Source organism: Oncorhynchus mykiss, chromosome 12 (assembly GCF_057628025.1).
Source record: "Oncorhynchus mykiss isolate SJ-2025 chromosome 12, ASM5762802v1, whole genome shotgun sequence".
Classification (NCBI taxonomy): domain Eukaryota; kingdom Metazoa; phylum Chordata; class Actinopteri; order Salmoniformes; family Salmonidae; genus Oncorhynchus; species Oncorhynchus mykiss.
The window spans coordinates 48,597,392-48,614,469 of NC_143033.1; the positions used below are offsets into that span (position 1 = coordinate 48,597,392).

General features: G+C 40.2%; 1 protein-coding gene across 5 annotated transcripts; it reads left to right on the top strand.

Annotated features, from left to right (window-relative positions):
• The first annotated feature begins 832 nt into the window (after nucleotides 1-832).
• Nucleotides 833-16,858, top strand: LOC110537704 (myelin protein zero-like protein 1). Of its 5 annotated transcripts, none has more exons than XM_036937669.2 (7): nucleotides 876-1,297; nucleotides 4,292-4,464; nucleotides 5,547-5,760; nucleotides 6,247-6,376; nucleotides 7,382-7,502; nucleotides 12,285-12,404; nucleotides 15,194-16,858. In XM_036937669.2, the coding sequence occupies exons 1-6, from the start codon at nucleotides 1,225-1,227 to the stop codon at nucleotides 12,363-12,365; spliced, it is 792 nt and encodes a 263-aa protein (XP_036793564.1). In that variant the 5' UTR covers nucleotides 876-1,224; the 3' UTR covers nucleotides 12,366-12,404; nucleotides 15,194-16,858. The 5 variants fall into 5 exon arrangements, with proteins under 5 accessions (XP_021479633.1, XP_036793564.1, XP_036793565.1 ...); XM_036937670.2 differs by having other exon boundaries at nucleotides 7,382-7,490; XM_021623958.3 differs by lacking the exon at nucleotides 12,285-12,404 and having other exon boundaries at nucleotides 833-1,297; nucleotides 7,382-7,490.
• The last annotated feature ends 220 nt before the right edge of the window (nucleotides 16,859-17,078 follow it).

Genomic DNA, 17,078 nt, shown 5'->3' on the forward strand with positions numbered 1-17,078 from the left:
TTACAAAGGCGCCCTTTGCCAGATCCGTGTAAAGCTGTTCTAATTGTAGTTGTAAAGACTTGAACACAGAATCCTCTTCTTCAGATAAATGATCTTTCTTTAGAAAACTGTCAAGCTTGCTCATCATCTCCTTTTCTCTAAGTTTCTTTAATTGCATCAGTTCTTTGGCGCATTTAATGGCTACCACTCTGACTTTATATTTGAACAATTCCCATCTACTTCCCTGACCCAAGTCTTTTCTTGCAAAAATATATTTAACTAATGATTTGATGTTTTCAATGAGAGTAGTATCTTTAAGAAGTGTGTTGTTTAATTTCCAATATCCTCGAGTACCTTTTGATTTTTTAGTAGCTTGTAAATTCAGGGAAATCAAGTGATGATCAGAAAAGGGAGCCAACTGATAATCTACATCTATAACAAATTGTAACAAAAAAAAGGGGGAAATTAGGAATAAATCTATTCTAGATTTACGTGACATAGTTTTGTTGATCCAGGTATAACCCTTAGCATCCGGATTGAAATAACTCCAGGCATCCTCAACAGAGATCCTTGCGTAGTGTAATGATAATGTTACTATTTTGAGGGTTTCGACTCGTTCTAGGTGGAAAACGATCAGCAGATGCATCAGGTGTTTCATTAAAATCCCCTGAAATAATTAGAAAACACTCTGAGTATTCATCCCAAGCTTCTATCCTAAATAATGCCATAGATTCACCGTTTTTGACAGCAAAAAACATAGGGATTTACAGCAAAACAGGGAAGCATGATGGAAGGTGCGAACCTGTAAGTGACAATAGCGCTAAAACCCACGACTAACCACGATATGTGATATATTGGGGAATAACCTTCTATATGAACATCAAACGCTGCTTTTCATTGCTGACCAGCAGAGGTCCCTAATGGTCATTGTGTTAAAAACTCTTGAGTAATGAACTATTTTTCAGCACAATTTGGTGAAAGCCCAAAAGGCTTCAGAAATCCTTGGTTTACACATCATTAGGCGTTAGCTTTCTGGTTCTGTTGCTCGTTGATACTTGTATCGGTTGGCTCTGGTCTTGAGAGCGGCACGCAGCCTGGGAGACCGTGCCGCCAGTCAAGCGCTGTTTAGGGCTTGAACGCCCCACGAACATTGCTTACAGGAAGAGGGTGCAGTGGATGAGCAGCTGGACGCTGGTTAACGTTAGACCTAAAAACAGGGAGGGCAATATTGATACATTCTAAATTATGGAGTTAAGACGGACAAACCCAGCGTGCAATTGTGTTTTACTATGTGGAATAACCTTATGTCTTATTTTCGGTAAGTACTGCTCTAGCTAAGCTGATAACAATATGATCGCAATAGTTGATGGCTAGCTAGTGAGCTAGCCAGTACAGTAGTTTGCATGCTAGATAATTGCTAACATAATATGCTTTAGTTAGCTGGCTACTGTACCTAGCTAAACGATGATACTAGTTGGCTTTAGTTAGTAACGTTAGTGCGTGACTTGGTACGATAGTCGTATTTCTAATTAAGGCATGTAATGCAGATCGTAACTAGAGTACTTGCCAGCTGGTTAGATTCCTAATTTATGGGGTCTGATTAGCTTAACTTGTTTGCTAGGTAATGTAACTAGTTGGCACAAAACCAAAGAATATCTCAAGATACGCGAGTGTGCCCGTTGGTGTGACACTTGACACATGTTGTTGACTTAATGACCTCTAAATATTTCTGAATCTATTGTTTTGGCGTGATAACTAAGAATTTACCAACTAATTGGCTAAATATGACGGATTCAAATTACAGCAAGTTAAAAAGATTTAACTTAGTTCATGTCATTTTTAGCTACGATATTCATAACTATGATAGTTCATTTGTTTATTTTTCAATGGGGGAAAAAAATAATTATAGTGGGCAGAACAAGCAAGGAGGTGGGCAAAGCCATGCACGAACTAGCGAGATCCTATTGGCGCATTCTTACATGCATTAGCATATTTCTGTCAGGGAGCATGTGTGCATGTGCAATAACTACATTTCACACTTGAACTTTTTGTAAACAAACACGACTCCAACACCATTACATTTGCTGACAACACAACAGTGGTAGGCCTGATCACAGACAACGATGAGACAGCCAATAGGGAGGAGGTCAGACCTGGCAGTGTGGTGCCAGGACAACAACCCCTCTCTCAAGGAGCTGATCGTGGACTATAGGAAAAGGAGGGCCGAACAGGCCCCCATTAACATCGACAGCACTGAAGTGGAGCGGGTTGAGAGTTTCAACTTCCTTGGTGTCCACATCACCAACAAACTATCATGGTCCAAACACACCAAGACAGTTGTGAAGAAGGCACGACAACACCTTTCCCCCTCAGGAGACTGAAAAGATTTGGCATGGGTCCCCAGATCCTCAAAAAGTTCTACAGCTGCACCATCGAGAGCATCCTGACCGGTTGCATCACTGCCTGGTGTGGCAATTGCGCTGCATCTGACTGTAAGGTGCTACAGAGGGTAGTGCGTACAGCCCAGTACATCACTGGGGCCAAGCTTCCTGACATCCATATACTAGGCGGTGTCAGAGGAAGGCCCAAAAAATTGTCAGAAAATTGTTTCCTTGACACGATACTAATGAGTATCGCAATACTGGTATTGTCCGTCCCTAATTGAGATCAGGCTTTTCTTCGATGAGAAAATCTGCAGAATGTTGGCCCAATTCCATCTCGCTCCGTACTCGCCCACTGGCTTCCTCTCCTCGCCATATTCGGTGGGTAGTGGAAATTCCAACTGGATGCTTCAGATTTATGCATCATGTGAAACATCTGGCTTTTTTTTGGTGTAAAAGTGAAAATGTCATGGTTATTTTAGTGCATCATTTGTTGTCTACTGCACTTTTGAGATACCATATCATATCACTTCCAATGGATTTGGTTTCTATGTGTGTTGCTTGCACACAGTCTGTTGGGTTGAAATTCAAAGGCTTGCAGGGAAAGTGTCCAGCTGTTTTATTATTGCATTCTGCACTGTCAGCATGTTTTTGTCACTGCATGCCTTCCTCTCTGACCTGGCTCTCTCTAACTGGAGAAGATGTCAAATATGTACAGAAATCTGTTGAACAACTCGCTGTATAGGCTTAAGCTATGAAAAACTAGTAAACACAGATTAGTGTTGTCACAATAGCGGTATATCGATACAAGATTTTCTTTGGCAAAAACCCAGAAGTAGACTTAACTCTATGGTCCTTTTAAAACCTACTCTTGTAAAATATTGTGTGCTATAGCTTGCAAAATAAACAAATATGACTCTGGGTAACGACAAGGCAGATTTTTATTATTTTATTTTTTATAAACATTAGGACTGTTTTACTTCATGTTTTGTTTCCTTTGCTTCCTTACTTCCTAGTATCGCGATACTGGTATCAAAACAACACTAACACAGATTGTTGTAAGAACACAGAAGCGAATGTCTTTATATCCTCTTTACCCGATAGCTGGAAATTACTTATGCCTAGTGCCTTTTAGAATCCGAGAGTGGAAGACTTACACTTTCGTCTCTTACATTGTTGGCTCAACATTTCCAAACAGTCCCATTACAAGTCAGAATGTTTAATAAACTTCATTTGATTTTATTTTACCTGTTGTCTGCTGGTTTTGTCTTTGTTGGAGGTCATCTGAGACAAACATTTCCACAGGGAAGTGTTATTAGCCCGACTTTCAGTATACTGGTCTGTATATGGTTCTGTCGGTTTGTATTTAATACTGGCGCAATTCGCACACAACGTAAACACTTGCAAAGTATGTTAACAATGGCTGAGAGAAACCAAACCACTGATCGAACGTCGCTGACTTTGAATTTGCAGTGAGATGCAGGTACTTCTAGCTGAATGTGAGGAAATGTTCTTCGGTCGACAACGTTTGGCTATTGTTTACATATTGTGCATCGCGTGCAATGCTTCAGGAGATTGAAAATACAAGCCGACAGAGCCATATACAGACCGGCACCCCAAAAATGCAGGTTAATAATACTTGTGGACATTTTATCTTCACTTACTACTGTCAAAATGACCAACAGCACGGACAACCGGTGAAGTACATTTTAACATAATTGTATTCAACATTCTGGTTTGAGACTCTTGTGACTACTTTCAGACTGAATATACATGGGGTAACCAAGGTAACAGTATGATTTATTAGGCAAACTTAGGCCAAGCAGCTATAAAGCATCAAAGCTTAAGTGCCTATAGAGTCCCAATCCCTCCAAGCTTCTCAATGTTGAATACATTAAGCAAGAAATTGAATGTTGGTTCTTTATCAACAGGTATAAATCTAACATTCGCTATAGAGTTGTACGCCCCGGCGGAAGTGCTGGTTGAGAATGGCACCACGGGGATCCTCAAGTGTACCTTCAAGTCCAGGGAAGTGATCAGCAGTGCAGCCACAGTCATCTGGTCGTTTTCCCCAGCGGGATCTGATGCCGGAAGCGCTGTTTCCGTGAGTCCTTTCTTATTCTGAGGTCCATGAAACTCCCAAGAGCTTCCTCTCAGATCTTCCACCAATGGGTGTTCTAGCACAACATGTTTCCTGCTATTATTTAGGTCCACTGCCACAGAAAAGAGTGAGGCAGTTTGCGTGTGTGTTTGTGACTGGTCCAATGAAAGGAAAGGAGCCAGAGGAGGGTTGTGTTATGTTCTAGGCCACTTCTTCCTGACCATCTGCGTCCTTCCCTTTCTTGTTTCTCCAAACTTAAGCATTGAATTCAGTGCTCCTTCCCTCCTCTGGTTCAGGGCAATATGTATATAGATTTTTGTTTCCTCTTTCAAAAAAATATATTGCGTGGCCAAATGAACATGACCCACAACTCATTGAGTGAGGCAGTAACTTTGACCTGTTTATGTGGAAAGTGTGTTCAGCCTGACAGAGTAGTTTCTGAAGGTTAATTAACATTTGCAATGCTGGGATTTGAATGGAAATGGCAGGAATAAGCGTAACTAGTCCCCCTATTTTCATTTCCCTCCCCTAGAGATCTAGCTAGCTGGCTCATCTTGCCCATAATGCTGTGCTTGTATCCGGCCTCGTAACAGAGTGCAGTTGGAGAGGGAGTCACCAACACTAATGCAAACGGCTATTTGTCCACTCAACTTTTAAACAAAATGACTAAGGATATTTGTCTGTCATGTAAATGCTAAACAAATTGCCCATCAGTTTGGTACAGTAGCAGATACAAACATAACACACAGTATCAGGGGAAGTTTAGCTGTTTCTTGGCAAAAGTGCCCAGTCATGTAGGTAAGCCATAAGCATCCCAACGGTTAAACCTGTTTGCTTGTCTTTCCCATTTCCTGTTATGAGTCCTTAGTCATTGGCTATGTCTCAAATGGCAACCTATTCCCTATATAGCCTAGTGTATTAATTTTGACCAGAGCCCCATGTGCATACTCAGAAGAAGTGCACTATAAAGGGAATAGGGTGTCATATGGGACGCTAACATTGTGTGCAATTCTTGCGCAATCTATTTCTCTTCAGTCATTATTTTATATTAAAAAAAATCAATATTTTTTTAATTTGTTTTTTAGATTTTCTATTACACTTCTGCAAACCACTACCCAGGGAGTGTGGCTCAATTCAAAGACAGGGTGAAATGGGCGGGAGACCTGAACAAAAAAGATGCCTCAGTCCATTTAATTGAGGCGCAGTTCAACGACAATGGCACCTACTCATGTGCCGTGATTAACCCGCCTGACATATCTGGCACCGCCGCTCAGACACAGCTCAAGGTCGTCATCAAAGGTAAACTTGCAAATAGATTCACAACAGTACAGCAAAACTCAATTCACTTTTAAATAGGACCTGACCGATGTCTCTCACGTTGAAGGAGGACTTGGAATAAAACAGCCAGAAAATACATTTCACCTAACAAACCAACTGAGCGATTAATCATATCTTACTAACCAGGGACTGAGAAACACTCGTACAAGAGATTCACAATTTTAACACTAACACTGATTTTTAACGTCTCAAACATTGAACTGGTAGGATAGGGCCCTATAAAATTGTTATTATTTGTTTTTCCAAAATCAGTTTTTTTTTCTCCCAAATTCCATTTTCACTGATGCATTATGTTAATGAATTATGATAGACTTCAATACATTTAATTGATTCCCTACTGAGTTAAATTTAAAAAATGTGTAGGGTTCTAGTAGTATTTACACAGCTGTGACTTTGTAACGTAATTGTTATGTTGTATGATGATGCTTACGTTGTCTTGTTTTGCAGAGTCTCTCCCTCAAGACAACACGGCCGTCGTAGTGGCCGCCGTGTGTGGCGCCGTCATCGGGCTTATCCTCATCTCTGTGGTTACCTGCCTGATCATCAAGAGGCATCAAACCACCCATGAATACGAAGGGTAAGGCATTCTCCCTTGTATTCCCATCAAGGTAGTAGTCAAAAGCGCATCGTTAAGCTTGGCTTGTCATCTAACGTTCATGTTGTCTGCCACTCACATGTCACTCATCCACTACTAACCACTAATCCCTCCCTCTTCTGTCTCACTGTGATATGTTTCCTCTAACATACCTTCTGAACGACATGCATATGTTCAAGTCTCACAAAAAACTAAATGCTAACAGTTTCAAGATGACCTTTTAGTCATTTAGCTTACAGGAGCAATTAGGGTTAAGTGGCTTGCTCAAGGGCACAACTACAGATTTTTCAACTTGTCGGCTCAGGGGTTCGATCCAGCGACCTTTCGGTTACAGGACCAACGCTCTAATCGCTAGACTACCTGCCACCTCAGATTAATTTCTAGACTTATTTTTTTAAATGTATAAATTATATTTGATGTATTTTAAATCAAATGTACATAGTTTATCCTACTCTAAGACGCTTAATACATCCCCTGGTTAGATGTGCGCTGAGATCTAGTAGAGTGAACAAACTGATCCTATTATTCAAAATGGAGGATATGGGGTTGCTTATTGACCAATTGATTGTAGTATAGGCTATTATGTAAACTAATTGTTTTTTAAGTCACTTTTTTTGTTAAGTTGATGCTTTTTCTTAGTTGATCAGTTATTGTCTTCCATAGGATGAATGGCGATCTTTATTTGAATTTGCTCCTGGTGCCCATACAAATGCTTTGTTAATCGTCCAGTACATTGTCTCTACCCAATGTCTGTCACTCCTGCAAACCTCTCCTCCCAACCACTAGGAGCAGTCATTTAAAAATGTGCCACATAACCCATGCAGAATCTGCCCATTTCTTATTTGCATTTTTGTCCCGTAAGTCTTCTCCTGTGTGTGTCTGTGTCTGTATGTGTCCATGTCGCCTATTTCTCTGTGCGCCAACGCTTCCCGAACTGCACAAAACAAACCTCTGGTTTGCAAACCCCTCACCCGGCGCAAAAACTAGCTGCACGTCAGTGGAGAGTGTGAGCTCCCACGCCACACGCCCGGGGGGGAAGAAACCAGAGTCCAGCTTGGAGGGCTCCAGGTGTAGCAGCCACTCCACCCCGGTCCAGGTAGGAGCTACAGTGAGTGACAAACCAACCATCCACACCCACTGTCACCCAGGGGACACTTACAGGGTGGAGAGGGATCCTCTAACTAACTAACTAGAGCTGAGATGCACTACATTTGACATGTTTTGTAATTTAGCCGACACGCTTATCCAGAGCAATTTACAGTTAGTGCATTCATCTTAAGATGGTTAGGTGGGACAACCACATATTACAGGCATAGTAAGTTTCGTAAGAGCTTGGACTAGGAGCTGGCCTCCCGTAGGGGTGGGAATGCCAAGAGACCAGAGGTTGCAGTACGGAGTGCTCAGGTTGGGGTGTAGGGTTTGAGCATAGCCTGAAGGTAGGGAGAGGCAGTTCTTCTTGCTGCTCCGTAGGCAAGCACCATGGTCTTGTAGTTGATGCAAGCTTTGACTGGCAGCCAGTGGAGTGTGCGGAGGAGTGGGGTGACATTGGAGTACTTAAGAAGGTTGAAAACGCTGCAGTGGCAGGTGTTTGATGGCACTAGCGTGGAGCCCAGCCAACAGCAAATTTCAGTAGTCCAGATGGAAGATGACAAGTGCCTGGATTAGAACCTGCACCGCTTCTTGTTTTTAGGTAAGGTCTAAGGCAGCAGATAGACCTAGGAGGATGAGAACAGAGGAGAGAGTCGGCTTTGGCAGTGCAGAGAGCCTCTGTGACACTATAATTTTTGACGTCAAATGAGTCGAGTGTTGGTTTCTTGAGAATGAAAATGACTCGGGCCATTTTGAAGTCAGAGGGGATGCAGCCAGTGGCCCAGGATGAGTTGATGAGGAATGGGAGAAGGTCTCCAGAGATCGTCTGGAGGAGGGAATGGGGTCGAGCGGGCAGGTTGTCTGGCAGCCAAACCTCGCTAGTCGCAGGATTTCATCTGCACTACAGCATTACCCTCACCCAGATCTATTTGTGCTCTTGCCAACTCTATTATCGTCATTGACAAGCCAACATTTGACTACTACAGCATAGGGTTTCAAGCTGATCTCCTTGATGGCTTCTGTGTCTGCTTATTCTTTAGTTTTTCATACATTTGATTTCAGACCTGGAAAACCAGGGTTGTGTTAAATACAGGAACATTGTAACAAAATGTTGACTATTCTATCTACTGAACACAACCCAGGTGGACACACTCCCTAACCAATCACAGGTATTAATACACTCAAATGTAATTTGTCATTTGTTTTTCAGACCTCAGAAAGTAGTCTAATGTCGAGATGAGTCCATGTCCCAGGCCATGTGTTGTGTAGATCCAGCTACAGTGGCAAGAAAAAGTATGTGAACCCTTTGGAAATTTCTGCATAAATTGGTCATAACATTTGATCTGATCTTCATCTAGGTCACAATGTTTGTCTATTGTTGTGACTTAGATGAAGATCAGAACTTGTTTAGTTTATGCAGAAATCCAGGTAATTCCATAGGGTTCACATACGTTTTCCTGCCACTGTATATGCCTCAAACTAAAATCAATGGAAAAAATATGCACCATTTTGCATTGCTTGTCTTTCCCATTCATTTGGGGTTGACGCGTAGATGGATTTACACAACAATTGGCATTGGATGTGGACTAGAGTGATATGGACAAAATATAATATAATCACAGTATTTTCTTTTTAAGTTGACAGTATGACTGTATAAAAGTTCTACGTTTTGCTTTATGAGTAGTGTGTTACCCTAGGGTGGCAGCACATACATTCTAAGTTAATTTAATGGGTCTTTCTCCAGTCTGATTGTTTTATACAGTTCAGTTCGACTTAAAACAATTAATACATTTCTGCATTTCCTGCACTCATTTGAGATGATTTATGATGCCACGTAGGGCTGCACGATACGGGCAACCAATCTAGACCTTATTTTTAACCAAATATTGCAATTGCGATTTGACTTCCGATTTAGAGCAAAACACTTGAGTGAACATTGAATGTTTTCTCTTAGCTACTTCATGTAGCTAACATATTTACGTATTCCTCTTTGATTTAGAAAACACTGTTGCACAAACAACATGCTGGTTCTACACCATTACTGGTGCTATCGGGCTGTATAGCTAGTTATGTTTACTCTGAATCTACATTTATTAGCTAGGTTGCCAGCTAACTAGTGATTTAGTATTAGCGGCTAACACGATTTAGGCCCAACTTGCTAAGAAAAGACAAACCAAGCCTTTTTGCAGATGTAAGAAACACAAACGTATAGTATAATTATAGAACGCAAGTGGATTTATATTAAGAAGCAAAGTGGAAACAGCATCATTGTCATCAACATTGCTGCTTGTGCTGCATTTACCATGCAGACTGAGCCCATGCAGACTGCGTGGAATGTGTCATGGAGATATAGCAGAGAGAGATGACTTAAGTAGCAGTGTAAACTATAAAAATGGACGTTGCACACAGTCTATCACATTTAACAAACCAAACATTCAAATACCGTTATAGAAGGTACAGTAAAAACCCAAACCGGTCCGTGCATCAATACCGGTGTATATAGTAAAATATGGTATACTGCCCAGCCCTAATTTGGATTTATCTTGAAGTTGGATTACTTTTAAGGTCTGAAAACATTTGAAAGCTTTGATTTTGAAGTGTAATGTCCCTTTAAGTCTAAGATGGAGGCCTGTAGACATTGCAGCCTTTAAGTACTGTAGGTGAATACCCCTTCACTACAGACTGACTTCAGTGGTCACCAACCCTGAGCCTGGAGCAGGCTTTTGTTCTATCGCAGCAGTAACCCACCTGATCCAAATAGTCATCAATTATTATTGAATTGATGAGGTGTTTTGGTGCTGGACTGAAACAAAAGCCCACACATCCTGTAGCTTTCCAGTACTATGATTGGTGATTAACAAGATATACAATACTTGTTAATGTACTGAGACCTCTCATTTAGGTTAAACTCGAAATGCTTATGTCAACAACAGCAGGCCGGAGTGTCACGGCATATCCTTTTGCGAAGCTGCTGTTGCTGACATAAGCATGCATAGATGTTCATTTAGTGCCTATGAAGGTGTTATGCATTGCTTATGAACGTTCATAGGAGTCCTCTGATTTAAACTGATATTGAAGGATTATGCCTGGGGAAAAAATAACCTTATATGCTTTGTGTCTCTCTGAGAGGCGTTTGTTTACGGTCAACTTTGCCAGTCGACTGGTTTCGTTTGCTGATCTTGTGAGGGACGTCATGAGGCGCCTCTCCCTTATTACATTAAGAGACGTGTCGGGGCAGATCTGTGGTGGTTACATTCCTGTGTACTGTACTGTACTTTTCAGTTGTTTGTGTGTTGTTTCCTCACCATCTACAGTGCCTTCAGAAAGTATTCACACCCCTTGACTTTGTCCACATTTAGTTGTTACAGCCTGAATTTAAAATGGATTAAATTTAGATTTTTTTTTGTCACCGGCCTACACACAATACCCCATAAGTTCGAAGTGGAATTATGTTTTCAGAAATGTAGACAATTTTTATATAAAGCTGAAATGTTCACCCCTTTTGTTATGGCAAGCCTAAATAACTTCAGGAGTTAAAATTAGCTTAACAAGTCAAATAATAAGTTGCATGGACTCACTCTTTGTGCAATAATAGTGTTTAACATCATTTTTGAAAGACTACCTCATCTCTGTACCCCACACATACAATTGTCTGTAAGGTCCATCAGTCGAGCAGTGAATTTCAAACACACGTTCAACCACAAAGACCAGGGAGGTTTTTAAACGCTTCGCAAAGAAGGACACCTATTGGTAGATGGGTACAAAGGAAAAAAGCAGACATTGAAATTCCCCTTGAGCATGGTGAAGTTATTAATAACATTTTGCATGGTGTATCAATACACCCATTCATTACAAAGATACAGGGGTCCTTCCTAACTCAGTTGCAGGAGAGGAAGGAACCAAGTCAGGGATTTCACCATGAGGTCAATGGTGACATTAAAGCAGTTAGAGTTTAATGGCTGTGATAGGATAACTGAGAATGGATCAACAACATTATAGTTACTCCACAATACTAACCTAAATGAGTTAGTGAAAAGAACGAAGCCTGTACAGAATTTAAAAAATATTCCAAAACATGCATCCTGTTTGCAACAAGGCACTAAAGTAATACTGTAAAAAATGTGGCAAAGCAATTAACTTTTTGATGTGAATACAATGTGTTTGAGGCAAATACAAAATAAATATTATTGAGTACCACTGTACATATTTTCAAGTGTAGTGGTGGCTGCATCATGTTTTGGTTATGCTTGTGTAGTGACGTGACTGCTATTAATCTGATTTATGTATCGAATCAACTAATTCTGTTGAATTGTTGCTCGATTTTAAAATACTTGTGTAAAAATGTACTCATTAGGACTAGGGCACCACGGAAGAAGTTGTTTTAACGAGTTATAATCTTGAGTTTAATTCGGAAGATAAATCAGTTATTAAATAACTATTGATCAGTCACTTATTAATCATTACCTCATATCAGTCTCATTCTGAACATCGCAGACCTCTTGAATCCGCAAGAACCCCAGCCTTTTGTGATTATTCAGTACTGCACAGATGTATTTACTTACTAATTAATTCAATAATAACACAGAATACACATACAAAAGTCCGTAGTGGACTGACAAGATGACTGCTTATTACACAGAGGGAGTGGGGGGAGATAGAGAAAGGGACATTTATCGTGGATACATTTCTATAACTTTTCTGACATGAATCATATGCCTTGCACACGAACAACCACCTGCTTGGTAAGAAATTAGCAAATGTATTCATGTGGTGAATGCCTTCTTTCGTCTATCTCGGTCAGAACCAAGCCCTGTCGGAAGGATGTGGGCTCTCCCGTGGGTGTAAGGCTCTGATTGTCCATCAGAGGTCACAATGTCCTTAGTTGTCTGTCGCTTCAATGATTCACCAGTGATTGTCTGAGGTGAGCTTCTTTATGCTTTTCTTCCTTGGGTAGATAGTCAAAGTTCGAGGACCACTTTTACATGCACAGATTCAGGCTGTCAAATGTTTTGGTCTTTATCTTCTTCACCTCGTGTGGAGATTTAAAGTTCTAACCATTTTCAGCTTGGCTACACGTTTTCTGGATTTAGAGTTTCAACCATTTCAACATTTAGCTCATGCTTCACTTCTGCTGGTCCGTTAATCCTTAGCGAGTCCTTTTGAGCACTCTGGTCGAAAAGAGCGGTTCCATCACACTGACACGCTCTTCTGACCTCATTCGGGGCGTGGCTTAGTTTTCATGTCCGTTGCACATTAACCTCTCTGGGATCGTTCGGGACGTGAGCGTCCCACCTCGCCAACAGCCAGTGAAATTGCATGGCGCCAAATTCAAATAACAGAAATCTCATAATTAAAATTCCTCAAACATATATTATACACCATTTTAAAGATACACTTCTTGTTAATCCAGCCACCGTGTCCGATTTCAAAAAGGCTTTACGGCAAAAGCACACCATGCGATTATGTTAGGTCTGCGCCTAGCCACAGAAAACCATACAGCCATTTTCCAACCAAGGAGAGGTGTCACAAAAGTCAGAAATAGCGTTAATCACTTACCTTTGAATGAATCACTTACCTTTGATCTTCATCTGATGGCACTCCCAGGTCTCCATGTTATACAATAAATGTTTGTTTTGTTCGATAAAGTTAATCTTTATGTCCAAATACCACCTTTTTGTTTGTGCGTTTAGTCCACTAATCCAAATGCACAAACAAAAAGTAAAAAAAGTTCCATTAAAGTTCATAGAAACATGTCCAACGATGTATATAATCAATCTTTAGGATGCTTTTATCATAAATATTCAATAATGTTTCAACCGGACAATACTGTTTTCATTAGAAAGGGAACGAACCTCGCGCAAGACTAAACTAATGTCTTTCAGCTTGACCACTTGTTGAAACAGCTCTTATTCTCTCCCCTTTCACAATAGAAGCCTGAAACAACTTCTAAAGACTGACATCTACTGGAAGCATTAGGAAGTGCAATCTGACCCCACAGACACAGGATATTGGCTAGGCAATCACTTAAACTACAATCCTCAGATTTCCCACTTCCTGGTTGGATTTTTCTCAGGTTTTTGCCTGCCATATGAGTTCTGATATACTCACAGGCATTATTTTAACAGTTTTTCTATCCAAATCTACCAATTATATGCATATCCTAGCTTCTGGGCCTGAGTAACAAGCAATTTACTATGGGCATGCTTTTCATCCAAACTTCCCAATGCTGCCCACTATCCCAATGAAGTTAACTATGATCTCGTTAGAAAACTAAAATCACATTCCTATCTTAACAAAAATAGTTTAATTGTTCTTGATATTTCCTACACAATGTAAAGGATGTAAACCTGACTCTTCAAGTTACAGTATTTTAGTTTATATAGTTTTTAATAGCATCATAAATAAGCAATATGACATGATTATTCTTTAGATCCTCACTGACCATTCTTAACATTCGTAGCTTAGAAATATTGTTTCAAAGTTCACTCTTTGGTCGTTAGAGTTTTTGGGTAGCAAAATGTCTTTGTAACAAAGACATTCCCATCTTGATACCAGAGACCAAAAGGAGTCGTCTGCTGCATACAATTTACGATTGGTGTGAGGTGTCATAAAACGGGCCCTCCTCTCCTGTAAGAGAGAGGGGTCTGGCTATCTGTCAGCCATTTGCCAAGCTAATCTGAGGCCTTGGATCCTTGACCAGGAGTCATGACACTTGTAATCATTAATCATTTTTTTTTAGGCTAAAAAGTAAATGTAATGGAGCTAACCACAGGCAAAATCCTAGAGGAAAACATGGTTCCACCAGACACTGGGAGACAAATTCAACTTTCAGCAGGACAATAACCTAAAACACAAGGTGAAATATACACTGGAATTGCTTACCAAGAAGACGGTGAATGTGGCAAGACTTAAATAGTTGTCTCGCAATGATCAACAACCAATTTGACAGGGCTTGAAGAATTTAGAAAATAATTTTTTTAACTTTTTTTAAATATTTTATTTTCCATTTAACCTTTATTTAACTAGGCAAGTCAGTTAAAAACAAATTCTTATTTACAATGACGGTCTACACCGCTGGGCCAATTGTGCTCCGCCCTATGGGACTTCCAATCATGGCCGGTTGTGATACAGCCTGGAATCGAACCAGGTTGTCTGTAGTGACGTCTTTAGCACTTGATGCAGTGCCTTAGACCGCTGCACCACTCAGGAGCCACAGCTCTTAGATTTACCCAGGAAGACTCACAGCTGTAATCGCTGCAAAAGGTGCTTCTACAAAGTATTGACTCGGGTGTGAATACTTATGTAATTGGTTTCACGTTGCCATTATGGGGTATTGTGTGTAGATGGGTGAGCATTTTGAATTCAGGCTCTAACGCAACAACATTTTGAATACTGTAAGTCAAGGGGTATGGTTATTTTCTGAAGGCACTGTATGTTTCCTATGATTTTGTTTTTGTGTGTGTGATTCTTAGGTTAGTCCTCAGTGGGGGTTAGAAATTTCACCTTTTAAGATGACAAGAGCAGCCCAGATGTAGTCCCGGGGGGGGGGGGTTATTTTGTGCTACAATCTTCCGTTGTTACAGGCTTCCATCTGCAGTCGGCCATTTGAACTTAACAGCTGAACCAGTCTGACATGTATTTTTACTAACACAGCCTTCCCCCCTCCCCTTTTCCTGATCTCCCCACCCATCCATATGCTCATCACAACAGGGACCGGTGATATACGCCCAGTTGGATCACACAGGCACCAAGAACCCCAACTCATTCCACAAGATGGAGCCAGTGGTCTACGCTGACATAAGGAAAAACTGAAGAGAACTGGAGACGAAAATGGACAGGCCACCATAGCTCGCTGCTTTGGGATGGGTGGGTGGGGGTTGTTTAAATACAAGGTTAGAATTTATGCTGTTTTGAAAGATTTATTTTTTGTAATTAATTTGTCCTTTTGTCTGCTGAAAGCATTCATTGCATGTTCATGTGTGTGGTAAAACAGTTACACTACCAAGGATTTCAATACAATAATACAACACAGAGATTAGAGAAACACTGCCTTCAGAAAGTATTCATACCCCTTGATGTCCTCCACATTTTATTCTGTTACAGCCTGAATTCTAAATGGATATGTTTTTTTTTTGTTTTACCCAGCTACCCACAATACCACATGACAGTGAAAAGTGAATTTTTGTTAGCAAATTTATTGAAAATGAAATACAGAAATAGTACATTCACATAAGTATTCACACCCCTCTGTCAATACATGTTAGAATCACCTTTGGCAGTTATCACAGCTGTGAGTCGTTCTGGGTAAGCCTCTAAGAGCTTTACACACCTGAATTGTACAGTATCTGCACATGTATTATTTAAAAATTCTTCAATTTCTGTCAAGTTGGTTGTTGATCTTTGCTAGACAGCCATTTCTAAGTTTTATCATAGATTTCCAAGCCCATTTAAGTCCAAACTGCAACTAGGCCAATCAGGAATATTCAATGTCGTCTTGGTAAGCAACTCCAGTGTATATTTGGCCTTGTGTTTTAGGTTATTGTCCTACTGAAAAGCGAATTTGACTCCTAGTGTCTGTTGGAAAGCAGACTGAACCAGTGTATTGTGTATCTTTTTAAATTTTTTATTAAATGCTCTGTCTTGATGCTGAGCCCTCCACTGTCAAGTCTTAAAAATCCGTCTTTAGTGTTTTTAACTATGTTTTTGCTGTTGACAAAATGGTTTTGATCACCGTAAGAATGCTAGAGGAAGCGTCATTTCTTTATTCCAAAACTGCCTTATCCACTAGTCCTGCAAAATATAGCAAAAGTAATTGACAATTTACATTCCAAAAAAATACATCAAATACTGTAGCTTATCTTGTGCTTTTGCAGCATTAGTGCGTGTGTGTGGTAATAGTTAAGGTAGTATTGTCCTTGATTATGCATTATGAAAAAGCGTTTTGTTTACAGTACGCTCAGATTCTCAAAAAATGACGGTGTCAAAGTTTGGATAAGTACAGTTTACAAAACCCATTCCACTGTTACGTGTCTTAAGTGTGAAGTCGTACTTTTAGCTGTTAAGTAGCAATGTAGTGTGTGTCATTTGGTGCTTGTTTATATAATATTGTATGTTGCAAAACCTGCACTATATCCCGCATATCAAAGACCACAAGCACTATATGATTTTATTTTTCTTCTTCTGTTCGATGTCTTAACTGGAATGTAGTACATTTAGTGCCTTTTGTATTTCATCTACCATCTTGAACACCTGCTCTCGCTCTTTAATTTTTTTCTAATTTATTTACTTCCTTCATTGTATGTTTTTTTTATACATATAGAAAAACATAATCCTCTGTATCTGATGTTCAAATGTTATATAAAAGCCATTTCCTGATTTAATTGTCTTTGTCATTGTTTACAAATATTGTATTTTGGGTTGTTTACCAGATGGAATTCTGCAAGCCAAGCATTTGAAGTCATTCCAAACTTTGCTGCGGGGTGAAGTTTTCCCTAGCGTCTAGGGGAAACTGTACCCTACTCTTACCCAAACACATTTTGCATGTCAGATGCCAGCAGCCAGGTAAGTCACAAGTGTGGCCACTGCATACATTATA